General features: G+C 39.7%; 1 protein-coding gene across 1 annotated transcript in view; it reads right to left on the minus strand.

The window, feature by feature from the left end:
- The window catches only part of Stk32a (serine/threonine kinase 32A), a 120,328-nt gene that overhangs the window by 17,940 nt on the left and 84,834 nt on the right, over positions 1-17,554 (minus strand). The window contains exons 5-6 of the mRNA XM_013025528.1: positions 13,942-13,979; positions 5,985-6,074 (exon numbers count right to left, since the gene is read on the minus strand). Coding sequence (XP_012880982.1) covers positions 5,985-6,074; positions 13,942-13,979 — 128 coding nt within the window. The remainder of the gene's footprint in view (positions 1-5,984; positions 6,075-13,941; positions 13,980-17,554) is intronic.

Genomic DNA, 17,554 nt, shown 5'->3' on the forward strand with positions numbered 1-17,554 from the left:
GTTCTACCACTTGAGCCACAGCGCCACTTCCGGCTTTTTTCTTTTTGCTTATGTGGTGCTGAGGAATCGAACCCAGGGCCTCAGGCATGCAAGGGACGCGCTCTACCACTGAGCCATCTTCCCAGCCCCTCCTTTTTTTTTTAAAAAAAAAAAAGGCCACTAAATATTTTGTGTGGTATTTTTAATTTCTCTACATTCAGAAAAATAAATGACACATATAACAATTTAACTAATGCCCATGTTAAAAGTGCAAGAATCAAATCTGGAAAAAAAAATAAATGGAAAGGCAAAAGGGCTGGAATAGTAGCTCAAGAGGTATAGAGAGTACCTGCCTAGCAGGCCCAAAGCCTGTCATGGAGAAATCAGCCATCAGTTGCTAAGACTCAGGCTCTACATGGAGGGAAGCAGGATTTTGTAGCAGCAAGAGCCTGGATGCTGACTTGAACTAAGGGCAGCAGAGCAGTGTATGAGGGTGTAGCGCTCTGGCATGAGGTCTCTCGTGACTGGTTACCCAGAGCCACTTGGACAAATTTCACAACTGGTCATCCTACCCATCTCTAAAGTGGAAATAACTATAGTTCCTGCCTCATAAAATTGTTTTTAGCTTAAACAATGCTATGCATGCACTTAGAACAGAGCTGGCCATATTAGAAGAACTCAGTAAATGTCAGCCAGTACACCACTATCACTGTCATCACCCTCCTCCATGTCCCAAACTAGACGTTTCTGGACTTGGATTTAATTTCATGCTCTATCAATTATTTGTTATGTGAATGTAACCATATTGCTCACTTGCTCTCTCTCTCTCTCTCTCTCTCTCTCTCTCTCTCTCCTTTCTCCCTCTCCCTCCCTCCCCTTTCTCTTTTTCTCTCCCTCTCTGCTGGGCATCTTTAAAAATCTGTTAAATAAAAATAATAGCATACTCTGATTCACAAGGTTGTTTTGAAAGTTGAATGATAGAATGAATGTTTAAAACCTAGCCAGGCACTACTGGCTCACACCTGCCATCCTAGCTACTTGGGAGGCTGGGATAGGGAAGATTGAACTTCAACGCCAACCAAGGCACATGTGTAAGACTCCAAATCAGGAGGTACGTACATGTCATCCCAGTTACATAAGAGGCTGAGGTTGGAAGGCTTGGGATTTCAGGCAAACCTGAGAAAAATGTTCCTTGAGACTCCAACTCAAAGGAAAAAGTTGTGCACAGTGGTGTATGTCTGCTATCCTAGCTACCTAAGAAGCATAAAAGAGGAAGACTGTAATCCAGGTATAAGTCTAGGCAAAAATAAGACCCTATCTCATAATAACCAGTGCAAAAAAAGGGGATGTAGGGTGCAGCTGAATCTGGATGTATTGTTAGAGCACTTGCCTAGCAAGTGTGAGCCTTTGAGTTCAAATACCATTAAATAAATAAACCTTAGCCAAGTGTCTTGGACACCATAAACATGAATTACTACATTATATAGGGAAAATTTTATGCTAAGGAAAGAGAGATGACCTAATTATTTTCTAAAAACTGTGCATGTGCATGTGCCCATGTGTGCACAGAAAAAAATCTGGAAGAAACCCATACACGTGTATTGAAGGAGGATTTACTTTCCCTTTTGCTTCTCACCTTTTTCTACTTTTCCTATAGTGAAGTTTGCATACACACAGATACATAATTCTCCTCTGTAGAAGGAAGAATATTTAATAAGCGAATCTATGCACACAGGCCTCGCAGTAGGGAGAAGGAGAACTAGAGTGGTCAGGAGGAGCATGTATGTGCAGAAGCAAAGCTGACTTGCTCTGTGGAAGGTAGTAAGGCCCAGGAGACGGGTCATCTGCTCACTTCCAGTCAGGCACCAGCTTCATTACCTGCTCAGCACATCAGTTGATATACTCTCCTCTAATGCATACTCCGTTTCTAACCTACTTTCTCTTCTTCCTCTTGGATCTTTGTCTTACTGGTTAATTGCTAATTAGTGTCCTGCAGAAGCAAGGTAACATGAGTGCTTGTCAAATAGATTTTACCAAATTACTGGGCTCATCTAAGTTTCTTAAAAAGGAAGCAGGCTTCTACCACAATTTCTCTAGGAAAGACTTCTATTCAGAAATTGAAGTTGAAGGCAGTTCTGGATAAAGAGATTGTCTATAATGTTCAGCATTTATTTTGGAATAAAATAGGCCCTAAATAAATTGGTTTAGAACCCTATAAGACCCAGAAAAAATGTCTGTCTGTCTGCCTGTCTGTCTATCTATCTGTATTTTTTGTCAGTTGTGGCGCTTGAACTCTGGGCCTGGGTGCTGTCCTTCAGCTCTTCAGCTCATGGCTAGCATTCTACCACTTGAGCCACAGTGACACTTCTGGCTTTTACTCTTTATGTGGTGCTGAGGAATCGAACTCAGGGCCTCATGCATGCTAGGCAAGCATTCTACAACTGAGCCACCTTCGCAACCCTCAATCTATACTTTTTAGTCTTCCCTTTATACCTCTTTCAAGGAAGAGGCAAACAGAGTTTGGTTCACATCTCAGCTTTCATGTGCTTTAATATTAATTACTAGCCTCATGATCTTCAATAAGTTAAGTTTCAGATTATCTTCATTCAAAAATGAGCATCAGTATAATCTGCCTAATAAGGTTGTTGAGAAAAATAAATGAGCAAATGAATGTAAGACACTTAATGCATTGTCTGTAACCTAGAAAGATCTTGGTAGATATTACTGATCATTAGTTATGAGACTGGAAGTCGGTTCATACATGGACTCTTGTCTATATTGTAGTTTTCTTGTCCAATCTTTTGAAAAAAGACTACAAATGCCAATTCTGAAAAAAAAATTAAATTGCACAGATCTGGGGAGAGGAAAAAAGGTGGCCTCCTTTACTTCCCTCACCATGGAAACCAGCCCTAGAAGCTGCAGATGTACATTTTCTGATTTGGCTCCAAGAAAATAGCCCTTAATATGGAAACCCAGGAAACCTGCAGAATAAGCTCATCAAACCAGCAGGCTTGGATATTCCTTTTATCATTTGAGTACCATGGGTTTTAGGTAGAAAAAATAGGCTGAGCCCTTTAGTTTGGAAGGCACAAAAGAGATTTTCTACCCCCACCGGTAATGGAAAGCAATGAAATTTGTAATTGTTCAAATATTACATAAAATAAGGCCCATGGTTTTCCCATAGCAAGTCTCTTTCTGTGGAGAAAATAAGGAGGTCTTCCATGTAATAGGGCCCTCTATTTCTCCACTCTCTGTCTCTGTCTCTCTCTGTCTCTGTCTCTCTTGCTTTTTTCCTCCTTTCTTTTCCCTTCCCCTTTCCTTCCCTTTGCTTCCCTCCCTCCCTTTCCTTCTCCCTCCCTCCCTCCCTTCCTTCCTTCCTTCCTTATCTTTTTCTTTCTTTCTCTCTTATTACATAGAGGAAAAAAATAAAATGTTGAAGATACAATGCTTGTTATTCTGGTCATATCTAACTATCATAATCTATTCTATTCCTGAATCCTACCAGTTAAAACAGCAATATTTGCTGCTGTAACATTCTAGCAATTTGAATAGAATCACAAGCACCTTTGATTTTTTTATCATCTGACAACAACTGTGTGGTATCTGACCTCCTGTTCCTACTGGGTAAAGTCTCTCGTAATGGTATCTCTGTCTAGGAGTAATAAGTCTTCATCCTTTGCTTATTACAACATGGATTTTAGGTACTTTGCAACTGATGCCTGTGAATTTTGAAACTAATCTCCTGAGTTAAAGCTCCTCTACCCACCACCAGGCTGAAGGCAGCCATCTTGAGGTGGGGACAGAAGATGTGATCTGCCGCGCACACACAACTTCCTAGCCTCCATTTTGTATCAGTCCTTGTTCTAAGTCACTTGCAGTCACTTCAGAATATCAGGAAAGGCAGGCTAATCAATATGATCTTTATGTCAGGGGACCAAAACTACCCCTATACGAGACAGCAAAATCCTGCAGGATAGACCATACACCTGCCCTTACTTAGTACAATTACCTTTAATGATGAGGGTGAGCCCTAGAACATGAGTAATAGTTTCAGAGGGGCCAAATTTGCTCCCCTCTAGTGATGACAGTGATAATGTCTCTGGAACCCATAGGAAGCAGAACTGAGATAATGAATTGGGCCACACCCGTGATCCAGCTGTTTATACACACCTTTCACCCTCTGTCCCCAGTGGTCCATTTAAGCCAATAGATTATCATATCTCGGCATATCTACCTATCTTCCTGTGACTGATCATGCCTCGTTATAAACCTTCTTTCTCTGTCCTTGACCCTGTGTCTTGATTCAGCATTCAGCGGAGTGTGGCTAGACCTGATGGGGAACTCTTAGAGTTGAAGTCTAGAATCTAAAACTGTTTTCAATGCTTTGGGCTCAGATGTAGCTGGCTGTGTTGGAACCATGGATGTCTCTAGTAAGCCCTGCTGATGATACTTTTCCTTCTAGGCCCCACCCTAGAACTGGAGGGGCCCCTGTGGAGCTGTACTATACAAGCTCTAGCTAGTCTCCCAAACATACTCTGTCTCCTGCTGCTACCCTCCCCAGTAAGACTCATCCCCCAAATTCATCAAACTCCTGTGGCTAACCATGATCTTTACCTCTACCACCAGTCCGTAAGTCTAGGTCTAAGTCTAAGCAGCAAGAATGGAATGGCAGACCCATTTTTGGACATCTGAAGGATTTACAGATACATATTTTCAGTTTGACTCACTTGTCTTAGGAACAATAAAAGGAAAGAACTTCCTTGTTTCAAGTTCTGAATGTGCCCTAAGAGGTTATGCCTTTATATGCCCTAAGAGGTTATGCCTTTATATCTAGTGTAGAAAGGAGATAAGACAAATTTGCTAAAATGATGTCTACCCAGACAAAATCATTTGTTTCTCCAGTTACACATGAGGCAACTTTGCATCCAACTTCATGTTTAACTCTCTATTTCACATCTTACTATAAATTAAGTTCTGCAAAGCTATCTCACATTTCCAATACTTCATAAAGAAGAACTTATGGTATTGTGGCAATAAAATGGAAGATAAAGTTGTAATTGCAAAAGTACTTTGGATGCATTAGCGTCTTAGGCATGTAATGTAGCATCATGTAAGTTTTAGAACAATTATTTTGTCACACCTACTGTTTCCACTCTTTTTGTTCTGATTACTATTATTATTGTTATTGTTACTATTTTTTCTTCTAAATTTTATTGTAAAGGTTGTGTACAGAGGGGTTACAGTTACACAAGTAAGGTAGTAAGTACATTTCTTTTTGAACAGTGTTACCTCCTCCCTCATCTTCTCCTGCGTTTTTCCCTCCCTATTATTATTATTATTAATCATTATTATTATATATGTGTATGTAAGTCCCGAGGCTTGAATTCAGAGCCTGTGCAGTGTCCTTGAGCTTTTTTGTTCGAGGCTAGTGCTCTACCATTTCAGCCACAGCTCTACTTTTGGCTTTTTGGTGGTTAATCTGAGATAGCAGTCTCATAGACTTTCCTGCCTCGGTTGGCTTTAAATGCAGTCCTCAAATCTCAGCCTCCTGAGAAGCTAGGAGTACAGGTGTTAGTCACAAGCACCCAGTTGTTCTGTTATTATTGAGTTTTCTCCCACTAGTATGTAAGCTCCATGAGGTGGAGATCTTGTGTGTACTGCTCACTCCTGGTCACCAGTGTCTGAAAATACTTTCAAGCACGTAGAGTTAGTCACCATTTATTATATTCCTATTCTTGGTGGGAAGCAGACAACACTATTTTAATTAGTTCATGAAATAGCCAGTTTTCCAAATGTGATCAATGACCCTCCTGTGTCAAGATTATCACCCTCCCTACTTGCTAATGGAGAGTTCTCAGACTCATTGAATCAAAAGCTCCCAGGTAAAGTCAGAAAGGCAATTGTGTGTTCTAGATGCCCCACCTGACAGATTCAATGTAGTATGTACAGGAATGAGACACAAAAGCTTCACTCTCAGAAAAGTAGGCCATTCTTGAAGCTCTTACCCATGTAAGGCTTTGTGCCCGCCATGGTGGTAATCCGAGCCTCCTTGGGCAACAAGGCAGCGATGTTGAAGTCTGTGATGTGCACATGGCCTGGGGAGGGAGAAAGGAGGGAGGGGTAAGATGAAGTCTCATTCAGCAAAGTGTTACTATAAGCTTCTCACTGACGCTTAGTCTCTTAGGTCTTACATACTAGTTGCAACTTGGTACAGGCAGTAAAAATATACTTACTTCTATCCCTCAAGGCCAAATGTAATCTTAAACCAGTAATCCTCCAATAGTCAGAATATAATACACAGATTAGTCTTTGATTTGTCAATGTGTAGTTCAACTATAGAAAGATTTAAACTTAGTAGCTGAACTTATGGTCTAGCGATCCTACTTCTGCTTTTTTGTGTGTGTGCCAGTAATTGGGCCTGGGCACTGTCACTTTAGTTTTTTTTTCTTCGAGACCTGGTGCTTTGCCACCAGAATTGCAGCTCCACTTCTGGCCTTTTGTGGCTAAATCAGAGATGAGACTCTCTCCAACTGTTCTGCCTTGACTGGATCTGAACCATGAGCCTCAGAATGCAGCTTTTTGAGTAGTTTACAGGAGTGAGCCATCAGTGCCTGGCCCTACTGCAGCAAATTTTATCTGTTGGCCTCAGTCTAAGTTACTTATCCATGGGCGTCATGAGGGAGACAGCTGACAGTTATTCAAAGTATCAAAATTCTATGCATCTCTTAGGAGGATCTTGCAAAAAAGGAAGGCAAAATTAGTACAAGCTGGCACAGTGTGGATCCCTGCCAAGAAAGAATTCAGAGTTTCTTTTCTTTATTTTTTAGTGCCATTAATATTTTCTTGTCCAACCATCATCCCCAACAACATAACTGTCATCAACAGAAAGCATGGGGACTTAGCTTTTATTTTATACTAGTACTGAGGCTTGAACTCAGGGGCTGAGTGCTATTTTTTTTAGCTTTTTACTCAAGGCTGGTATTCGAGCACCCGAGCCATAGCTCCACTTCTGGCTTTTGGTGATTAATTGGAGATGAGAAAATTCACAGACTTTCCTGGTTGCACTGGCTTTGAATTCCTATCCTCACTAGCTTTGAGCCCTGCTCCTCAGACCTCACCCTTCTAAATAACGAGGATTAGATGTGAGCCACCAGTGCCCACCTCTGAAATCAGCTTATCTGATTTAAAGGGGCTGTATAAAGAAAACTAGTCTAGGCATCAGTATACCTGATGTTTGCCCTGATTTCTATCCCAACACATAGAATACTCCAAGTCTTTTTTTCCCAAGTTGAACTTAAGTTTCTCTTTCTATCACAAAAATTGGAACTAGAGGTATAGCTCAAGTGGTAGTGCTTGCCTTGTAAGTACAAGGGCCTAAATTCAATCCTCAGTACCATCAATCAATCAATCATTCTATCAATAAGAATTTTTAAAAGAATGAGTAGGCAAGATAATATCTAGACTCTCAGCTCTAACATGGTAGTAGAATGTAGGTCTAACTATGTTAGGAAATAAATCCCACAAAGTGCCCTGGGCTTCTTACATTTATAGCAGTAGAGAAGAAAAGGGCAATACAAGATGCCCACAGTGAAGATAAGCCTAATACAGGAGCTGTTAGCACCATAATTGTCTTAAGCTGTTGGCATTTCCATTTGTCTAGATTTTTTTGGTTTGTTGTTCTCTTTTTATTATTATCCTATTTGTTTGTTTATTATTAATTAATTTATTCATTCATTGTCAGCACTGGGGCTGGAACTCAGGGCCTTGTAATCTTACTTGGCTTGTGTACACGCTTCATGTCTGATATTTTTCTGGCTAATTGCAGATAACAGTCCCAAGGTTTCCCCTCCTCTGGCTGTGGCCTGTAATTCTCAGACTAGCCTCCTGAGCACCTAAAATTAAAGAAGTCAACACCAGCACCTGGCTTACATTTGCCTAGGTTTGATAAGCTAGGCCAGTAATTAGAGAAGATAACATCAAATTCTCCTCCCAGGGGCCATATCAAACTTCCCCAACACTCCCAGATTTATCACCTAGCACTTTGCAGGAAGACTCTGCCTTTTTTTTTTTTTTAATCTTTGCTGTTTCAGATAGAGGATCACATTAAAAATCAATGAAATAAAGGAGGACTATCTAAAGAGGAAATCAGTTAAAGTGAAAGAAATGGGGAGGGACAGGGGGTGGGTGAAGAGAATCAAATATACATTATATATAATTATAAATAAAAGTATACATATGAACACACAAATATACACATATACAAAACATATACATATATATTTATGCAATATGTGTATGCCTCTATTTAAATAAACTTCATAATGAAATGTACTAAAGACTTCAACAAAAGGGAGGAGGAAGGTGGAAAGCAGTTAAGGATACATAGTTGAGGGAGTGAATTGTTCAAAGAGCACAAGAAATGTACTCATTGCCTTACTGATGTAACTGTAACCTCTCTGTACAGCATCTTCACAAGAAAATAAAATTTTAAAAAAGTGCACTGTGCAGATCTATAGAATTACCACAGGGAAGCTCCCTGGTACTCTCAATGTATGCTAATAGGAATCCAAATTCCTCTAACAGGGCCCTGCAATCAACCATCACAGTCATTATCTCTCATCTTGTGCACTGTGCTCAGTCAGAATCTTCTTCATCGTCCCTGTGCTCCAGGACATCATAATCAATTAGCCTGCAATGCCTTCATAAGTGTTTAAAAACTGCTGGTTGCAGGCTGTTAGAATATATGTGTGACATTTTTCCTGTAAATGCTTGTTATCCTTAGGCACTACCCTGACATACTAAATGTCATTATCTTGGGGTTGGTACGGTATGGTCAATGATGTATACTTTCAAAAAGACAGTGTTTACTTTTAGACACATTGTGAAACTCTCCAAGGGGGAGGCTGTTGAAACAAAAGGCTCAGTTCTTCCTTCACAGGACTTGCCTCTTCTCCTTGTGACTCGGAATGTTATTAAGAAATATAAATCATGATTTCATAGTTGTCATTGTCTCTGAAATGTCAGACATGATTTTTCTTCTGGATGTGGCACTCATTTCCTGAATGATTTAATGAAAGCACAGGGGTTTTAGACTCGATGGAACTGATAGGGTTGGATGGGCTGCTTGTATCACTAGCATGTGAAAACATATGAAGACAGCAGGTTATGAGTCACCTGAGTCCTGATGCCATCTTGGCTCTCAAGGAATGGATGAGACCTTTGGGGAGACTAGTATCAGGTAGAGTCTAAATTAAAAACATTTTTTATGTCAAATGCCAATGCTCAAGAAATATTCATTCTCATTGTGGAGAGATTCTCTACATCACAACCAGCTCATTTTAAATGTCAATGTTTTTCTGATGAATATGAACACTATAAATCAATAAGGATAAAACAAAATCCTGTCAGTCTCTGAGTGGTGCTGAATTAATATCTAAGTTACATGATGTTATAGAGAGCTTATTTGGAAAGATGGGTGTAGAGGTAATGTTAAAAAAAAGGCAACTTCTCAGTTGCTAAAACCCATTGTTAAAGGTGCAATGTGATAGCTCATTTGGGGTGAAATTGGAAAAGTGTGGGTGAAAAAAGACAAACAATGGCTTCAAAGGTGAGCCCCACATGGAAAATCACAACAGCAGATACAAGAAAAGTCTGATGTTGATTTGTGGTTTTGCTGGCTCTCACTTGATCAACTGCAGAATGAGTTAGCAGCAGGTGGGCTTAGGAACCGAGTCACTTAAAAGTGATTTGTTCTTTCTGATGGAAGCATAGAATTCCATTTTATACACACACACACACACACACACACACACACACACACACACACACACACCATTTTCTTGATCCATTCATCTACTGAGAAGCATCTGGGTTGGTTCCATATCCTAGCAATGGTGAATAATGCTGCAGTGAACATAGTTGTGCTGGTAGCTTTAGTATGGCCTTGTTTATGGTCATGTGGATAATTGCCCAGAGTGGGATTTCTGGGTCATAGGGGAGCTCTTTGTGGAGTCTTTTGAGGAACCTCCATACTGCTTTCCAGAGTAGTTGAACAAGTTTACACTCCCACCACCAGTGCAATAGCGTTCCCTTCTGTACACATCCCCTCCAACATTTGTTATTAGATTTCTTGACTATAGCCATTCTAACTAGGGTAAGGTGGAATCTCAAAGTTTTTTGATTTGCATTTCTTTTATGGCCAAAGATGTTGAGCATTTCTTTATGCATCTATTGACCAAATAAGTCTCTCTTTAAGTCTTTGGCCAACTTATAAATGGGGCAGTTGTTTCTTGTAAGGAAATGGAAAGACTTGAAAAAAATCATAATAATTGAAATAAGCTAGACCCAAAGAAACATAGACCCCATGGTTTCTCTTATTTCCAATAAATAGTGTACATCTAGGATAATCTTAGCAGATGAGCAGAATAGCTCAATAGCTATGTACATATGACCATATAAGATGATGCTAAGTGAAATGAACTCCAAGACATGGACACAAGAGGCTTTTCTTTGTTGTTGTTGTTTTTAATGTACTATGTGATTTCTTGTTTCTTTTGTATGTTCTACCCCCCCCCAATGGTATATCCCCTGTTGCCACTGTATTTGATTTTGGTACCTGGTATTGTATACATCTACCTGCATTAGGGAAGGGAAGGGGAACAACAGAATGTTGAGACAAAATACAAGGGGGAACCAATGCAACAGAGATTCTCATAAGACAATATGTTGACAATGATCTGTACAACTCAGGGAAGGGGCGGGATTGGGAGGAGGGAAATTGGGAGAAAAATGAGAGAAGAGGTAACAAGTTTGACAAGAAATGTACTTAGTACCTTACTTATGTAACTGTAATCCTTCTGTACATCACCTTGGCAATAAAAAGACCTTAAAACAGTGGTTTGTTAAACCAGGCACCCGTCATGCTTATAATCCTAGTTATTTAGGAGACTGAGTTCTGATGATCATAGTTTGAAGCCAGCCCAAGTAAGAAAGTCTTTGAGACTCTTACCTCCAATAAACTGGGTTTTTTTTTGTTTTTTAAGCTGCAAGTAGGGCTTTGGCCCAAGTGGTAGAGAAAAAGCCTTGAACAAAAGAAACCCAGGGACAGTTCCCAGGCCCTGAGTTCAAGCCTTAGGACTGGCACACACACCAAAAAAATGGTGGTTCATGACAGTCCCTGAGCAATGTCCAAAGTCCTAACTTTTTAGAATGTAAATAAAAAGGAATTCCAAAAGAATTATTTTCCTGTACAGGGATGCCTAGCACACTGTTTAGAGAATGACTCAATTTTGTTTCTGTTTGCTTCTAGACCATCTATGTTCTGTCCTTCCAAAGCAATTTTGTTTCTTTTATTAACAGCAGTCCTTCTCAAGTTGAGTTCAGGATGGGAAAAAAATACAGAAAAGCCTCCTCTGAATTCATTGTTGAAGTAACAAACTCAAGAGTGGAAGGGGTCAATGGAAATAACAGGGCATCTGAGGGAAAAGAACTGTCCTTCAGGCACAGAGGGAGGACAGCTCAGACTTGTGCAGTGACAAAGCCCCAGTCTCACAGGGTAAAATGTCACAAGCAGTGGTCTTGGACCCCTGAGCTTCTGGAAGAAGTCAGAACAGACCACAGACAGTGGAGTTACCTGAAATTAAGAGCTAAATGACATTGTGTCAGCACAAAATCTAAGCAGCATCTTTGGTTTGTTACTTCTGGAAATCAAATAATTATCACCTAGTAATTATTTGGTAAGTAACTATTCAATTTTTACAGAGTTTATCTGATAAAGATTGGGTGCATATGAAATTTTACACAAAGCCACAGGGAACAAGATGAAGTGCTTCATCTCTGCACAGAACAGAAAGTGCCTACTACTTCTTCAGAGTGATCTCATATGTGGTCCTCCTGAATGGCTCCTTTATGGCAGACACTACATTAACCACTCTAATTGTGTGTGTGTGTGTGTGTGTGTGTGAGAGAGAGAGAGAGAGAGAGAGAGAGAGTCTTTACAATGACCCTAGATGTTAAGTCCTCTTTTGTTCCCCCAAGAAACTAAGACATAGATAATGCTTTAACCAGACTGTCAAATCTCTTAGTGAATAGTCTCTGACCAATTGGTTTCTTGCTCTTCTTTCTAATCTACAATCACAGAATTGCCAAGAAAATAAGAAATAGGTGAACGAAGGACAAGTGTGCCCTCATGAAAGTATGTCTGAGACTTAAGATGAACAGCATTGTTCTTGGAATGGAAGATTCATCTTAGAAAGGGTTTAGTTGCTACAATCTCTATGTCTTGGCTCAGGGCCTCTACAAATGATGGGGCAATAGGTGTCATGCAGGAAGGCAGCTTGCTATGGGAACAAAGGATGACTAAATCCCACCTGGGCTCAGTTTAAGTAGTCATGTATTGACAGAAAGCTTGGTCACACAGCACTTTGTGTCCACGTTGCAAAGAGACAGCCCCTATAAGTTATCTCTCCCCAGTTATAAACTTCATAAAGTCTGTTATACCAGGACAGAAAACAATCCCGCCTTTTATTGAGAACAAGGAGAGCTGGTGTTTTCATAAAAGTCACCTTCATGCTAAATCTCACCATTGCTCACATTTCTCAGATTCAGAAATCTGTTCTCAAATGTCAAAAGCAGTAAAGGTAAGGCAAAAATAAAGCACTGGAACAAAGTGGAAAAAATCTTTTTAGACAATCCATAAATAAATAATGACCATGAGCTTTGAGATTAGAGGTCATACACAAAAGTGTTTCTTCGCTTTCTGAGCACAGGTGGAGTTTGCCAAACCAGATTTAAGACTCAACTGGGTAAATAAATAATGAGCCATTGGACAGTACGTGGTGTTTCAGTTCTACTCGTAAACCCTGTTTGTAAAATTTACATGGATGAAGAGCTTTTCAGACTTAGAACTAATCAGGCAGCTTTCTTAATAAAGGATATGGATGTGTTTGTTTGAGACAGTACTGAGGTTTGAAATCAGGGCCACATGCTTCTTTAGCAAATGCTCTACCACTTGAGCCATAACTCTGGCCCTTAGTGCTGTAGTGTAGTTTTCATATGGATCTTGCACTTTTGCCTGGATTAGCCTTAGACCATAATCCTCAAACTTCCACCGCAATAAGAATAAAGGCATGAACCACCACACCAGGCAAGGACAGTGATCTTATTACCAAATAAGTTTGGTAATATTCAAACTATGTGTCATAGAGATCTTCCTAATGAGATACCAATGACTCTAAACACACATGAAAGTAAATATTAAAAAAAACATACAGATTGCATTTCATTGTGCATAGACCACTCATTTCATTGTTGGCAAAAAAAAAGACTGGATACCCAGTCAGCATTTCCTGAACTTTAGACATTTACCACCTTTGTGATCATTACCATATTCCTGTGTCAATTTTATATCTGAGAATTATATATACTACTCATCAGCGTTATACTTCTCTTTAAAATGACTCATTATTAGTTAAACATTTTTGAGCAAAAAACAAAATAACTCTTGCTTAAATGTAAATCAACTTGCCTTCATAACAAGAGATGCTGAAAATTAGATAGAAAACAAAATAATACCAATAATTGGATGTATAATATTACCTGCCTAAGAGTTTGAGCTTGAGACCTGTTTGGTATTTACAAGGCCCAAAAGGCAATTACAAAGCCACTGTGATAGCTGGTTGCCAAGAGGCAGCACTGAATGAAAATTAATTAGAGAATGATTTTTTCATCACATAAATATAATGTTCTTTAAGGGTGCATGGCTGGACTACATCCCTGCTACAAAAAACTAAAGTTCCTTCTATTACATGCTCTCCATTATACATTTTCCCTCCTTCCCTTAACATGAAGTTTATATATACAACTCAACTGAATCAAGAAAAACTACTCTTGGACATAGTAGAATCAATATGTCCTATACTCACGCACACCGTGTAGTTAATCACAAACCAATCATTTTCTTACCATGTTCATCAAGCAAAATATTGTCAGGCTTCATATCCCTAGGGGAGCATAAAGAAAAGAGAAAGTTATTCCCCATAAAACAAATGAATAAACGGTACTATAGGATAAATACAAAGTGTTCAAGACACTCTAACAAGGGCGGAAATGAGGCAGACCTCCATCACTCCCACATGCATTCCATTCTCAGGGCAACTCTGTGAGACAATGTCCTCTACCATTTCCAATTTATATGTCAGAAACATGAGGTTGACTCAGGGTTATGGGGCTGATGCAAAGATAATGGGGCTCTGAACTTGGCTCATTCTTATTTAAAAGCTCAGACTCCTAATAGCTATGGTATATTAAATATTTGGTCCAATAAGGGTATATAGGGGATTTAAATTGCTATGAAGTAGCATTAGTAATATTAATCATTATTTTTATGTGTCACCCCAGTTACATAGATAATATAAATTCACTCTATTAAGCAGAGGTAAATGATCTATAATGTGGCTGCATTTTAAACTCACAGAGATTCGATACCTTTTAAGGTGAGGGTTTAATGCTTCTGATTGCTTGATTGTTATTCCTGGATAAAAGGTCCAATCTTGCATGTGCTGGTACACAGCTTCAGGTTATAGTTAAAAACGCTATGCTGTATATGAGAAATGTGCTGAGATGGTGTATTTCAGACACCCTTCCCACAAAGTAAAAAGTAACCATGTGAGATGGATGTGAGAATTTGACAATAATACTACTCTCCTTGTGTCTATGTCTATCCAAGCCGTATATTGTACACCTTAAACACATACCACTTGAATTTTTTTCACGAAAAACAAATTGATTACCTTCCATTGAAGGGAATGGTCTGATGGCAAATACGCAGAGCAATGACTGACAGAGTTGTCAAAGTCCTCGGGAGATGAGGATGAGGTTGGACTCCTCAATCAGAAAACAGCACTGTGGCTCTTGGTAGCTCTGACGCTCCATTCTAGCATGTTCACTACCCTCCCCTAATGTGCCATTAAAGTCCTTCAGCTTACATTCACAAAAGCCATTAGGAATAAGTCTGTAAGAGTTTTGGGGAACACATTTCAGCCTGGTCAAGTGGCTTTTATGCTGTTAGAAGAAGTGACCTTAGTCTTATACAGACAAAGCCTGTGAGCATCCTCATTTCCTGGCAAGCTGAGTAACAACCCCTTACTTACAAACCAAGCTAAGTGCATGCCATATCTAATAGACAGGTGGCAAACTAAAAATTCTGTGTTTGTCTGTTAGAGTGTTTAACTTCTTTTTAGAGACCTAGAGCCATCATCTGCATATGCGGCAATTTTTTTCTCTGCGTACCCTTTGCTAAAAGGATGGCCAAGAGGACTTCAAATTACTGGGTGTATGGTTAGGTACTCTTGTAATCTTGTAAACCTATTAATCCTTTCATACTCTGGCCCTGTATCCCAGATACTTGGAGACTTCTCCAAATGCTTTCCAGTGAAGCCTACCCTCTGCCATCACCCCTGTTGTTTCTTTGCCTGAACTAAGCCCTCCCTCTCACCACTACCCTCAGATAGGGTAGATTCATCCTTAGTCTCAGAGTACAAAAGCCACTTCCTGTAGAGAGTTTCCCATGCTGTTCCAAGGCCAGGTCAAATGCCCTCACTTTGTGCTCTGACTACACGTTGCCTTTTCTACAGTAACATTCATCACATGGATTTAGTTTTCCATACAACACGTAGGCCCATAAACTCCATGATGTAATGGGAGGTTTCTTGATTAATGTCCTGTTCTACCACATAGGCTCACAGCACGTGGTGGTTACTAAATAACACCAGGGAAATTGTAACGCACTGAAAAATGTGTATCCCAACAAGATTGGCCAGAATGTTGTACCCATCATCAAACTACTGTGCAATGTGGCAAGCCAGGCAAGAAACTTCTAGCACCTCAATTAGAACTATAGCTAGCTAGCAGCCATAGTGTTTACCAGGAGAGAAAGAGGCTCTGGATGATGATGGTATGACAAGATTAGAATCAAGACACCTTGGATGCTTGAGCACAGAATTAGTGGCTCATGTCTGTAAATTCTACCTGATCAGGAGGCTGAGATCTGAAAATAGTGGTTCAAAGACAGCTTATGCAGAGAATTCCATGAATTCTTATCTCCAATTAGCTAGCAAAAAGCTGGAAGTGGAGGTATGGCTTAATTTGTAGAACATCAGTGAAAGCACAAGGCCCAGAACTTAAGCCCCTCCTGGGGAAAATGACTTGTGGATTTGACATGATGTATTATTAAGTCTTTGAACATCAGTTTTCTTGATTTTTTTGAGTCCACATAACCAGAACTTTCCCAGAAGCTACTATAAAACTTGAGTAATATAGTGATCAGAGAGGTAACAATTATTTTAATGTGCTTTCTCACTTCAGACTCATGTTCCTTTCTTCATCCAATATTTATCTGCATTGGTAAGTCACTATCCCGATGAGACCAAGGTAAGGGAGATATTGCTAATTCAGAGATGGAATGATCAGAAGGGTTCAGAAAGATCTATCTATGCCATGAAGGTACCAACTGATAAATGATCACCTTTGCTATGAAATTAGGGAAAAAATACGAGGAGCATCTAATAAAACTGGAAGAGAAAAAGTGGATTTTAGGGCAAAAAGTAAGTTACATAAGCTTAGATTCTATCAACACAATTTCCCCAACCTGTGATGAGGTAACTTCTAAGTCGCCACAGGGAAAATTGCAGTGTGATAAAATTGTGTATTCCTGGGTCAGAAGAAGGAAAATAGACTGCTATATTAAAATTCCTACTAGAACAAGCAGAGGTTTTCTAGTTCTGACTTTCAGCTCCACTGCTTTCCCTTAGCATCACTTTAGTCTTTTCAAATCAATCTAACTAGAAAAGAGCTATGTTTTTTCAAAAATGATTAAGGCTGTCTGTAACACAGTTTAACTTAGTGTTAACATGCCTAGACATGCTATGGAATCACCTCACTAGGTCTGGATGGACAGAGAGGATGCTCTGGCCCAGCTCATCCCAAAGGCCTCAGACTCTGCAGACAGGATCAGGCAATCTGTCTAGAACCAGTAAGAATCATCTTAAACATCCTGATTTGCAGTCGTGTTCAGAAATACCATCTAGGCATTGTCCAAACCCCAAACTGCAGACCTGAATTCAACATATGGATCTCTTTTCTTAAAATTTCTTCTTACTATTATTATAAAGGTGATGCGAAGAAGGGCTACAGTTAAATAAGTCAGGTAAAGAGTGCATTTCTTTCTGGACAATGTCACCCCTTCCCTTGCTCTCTCCCAGTTTTTCCCTCTCAGCGGCATCCACAAGTTGTATAGTTCATTTCAACACAGTGTCTAGTGAGTACCACTGGTTCACTTGTTCACCCTTTGCCCCTCCATTTCTGTGTCTCCCCTTACATATATGAAGCTCTAAACAGCTAACTTAGGAATGAAAAGATCTTGGAAAAGGGCAATACTTTACATTCACTAACAAATTCATTTGTTTAGATAATATGTGGAGGACTATACATCCTACATACCATTAGCAAGTAGCTATGAGTACATTCCCTCTCACCTGTCAGTCATCATCCTTGGTTTATTTAGGGTCCATATAGATGT

This window comes from Dipodomys ordii, unplaced genomic scaffold, assembly GCF_000151885.1.
Source record: "Dipodomys ordii isolate 6190 unplaced genomic scaffold, Dord_2.0 Scaffold85, whole genome shotgun sequence".
Classification (NCBI taxonomy): Eukaryota; Metazoa; Chordata; class Mammalia; order Rodentia; family Heteromyidae; genus Dipodomys; species Dipodomys ordii.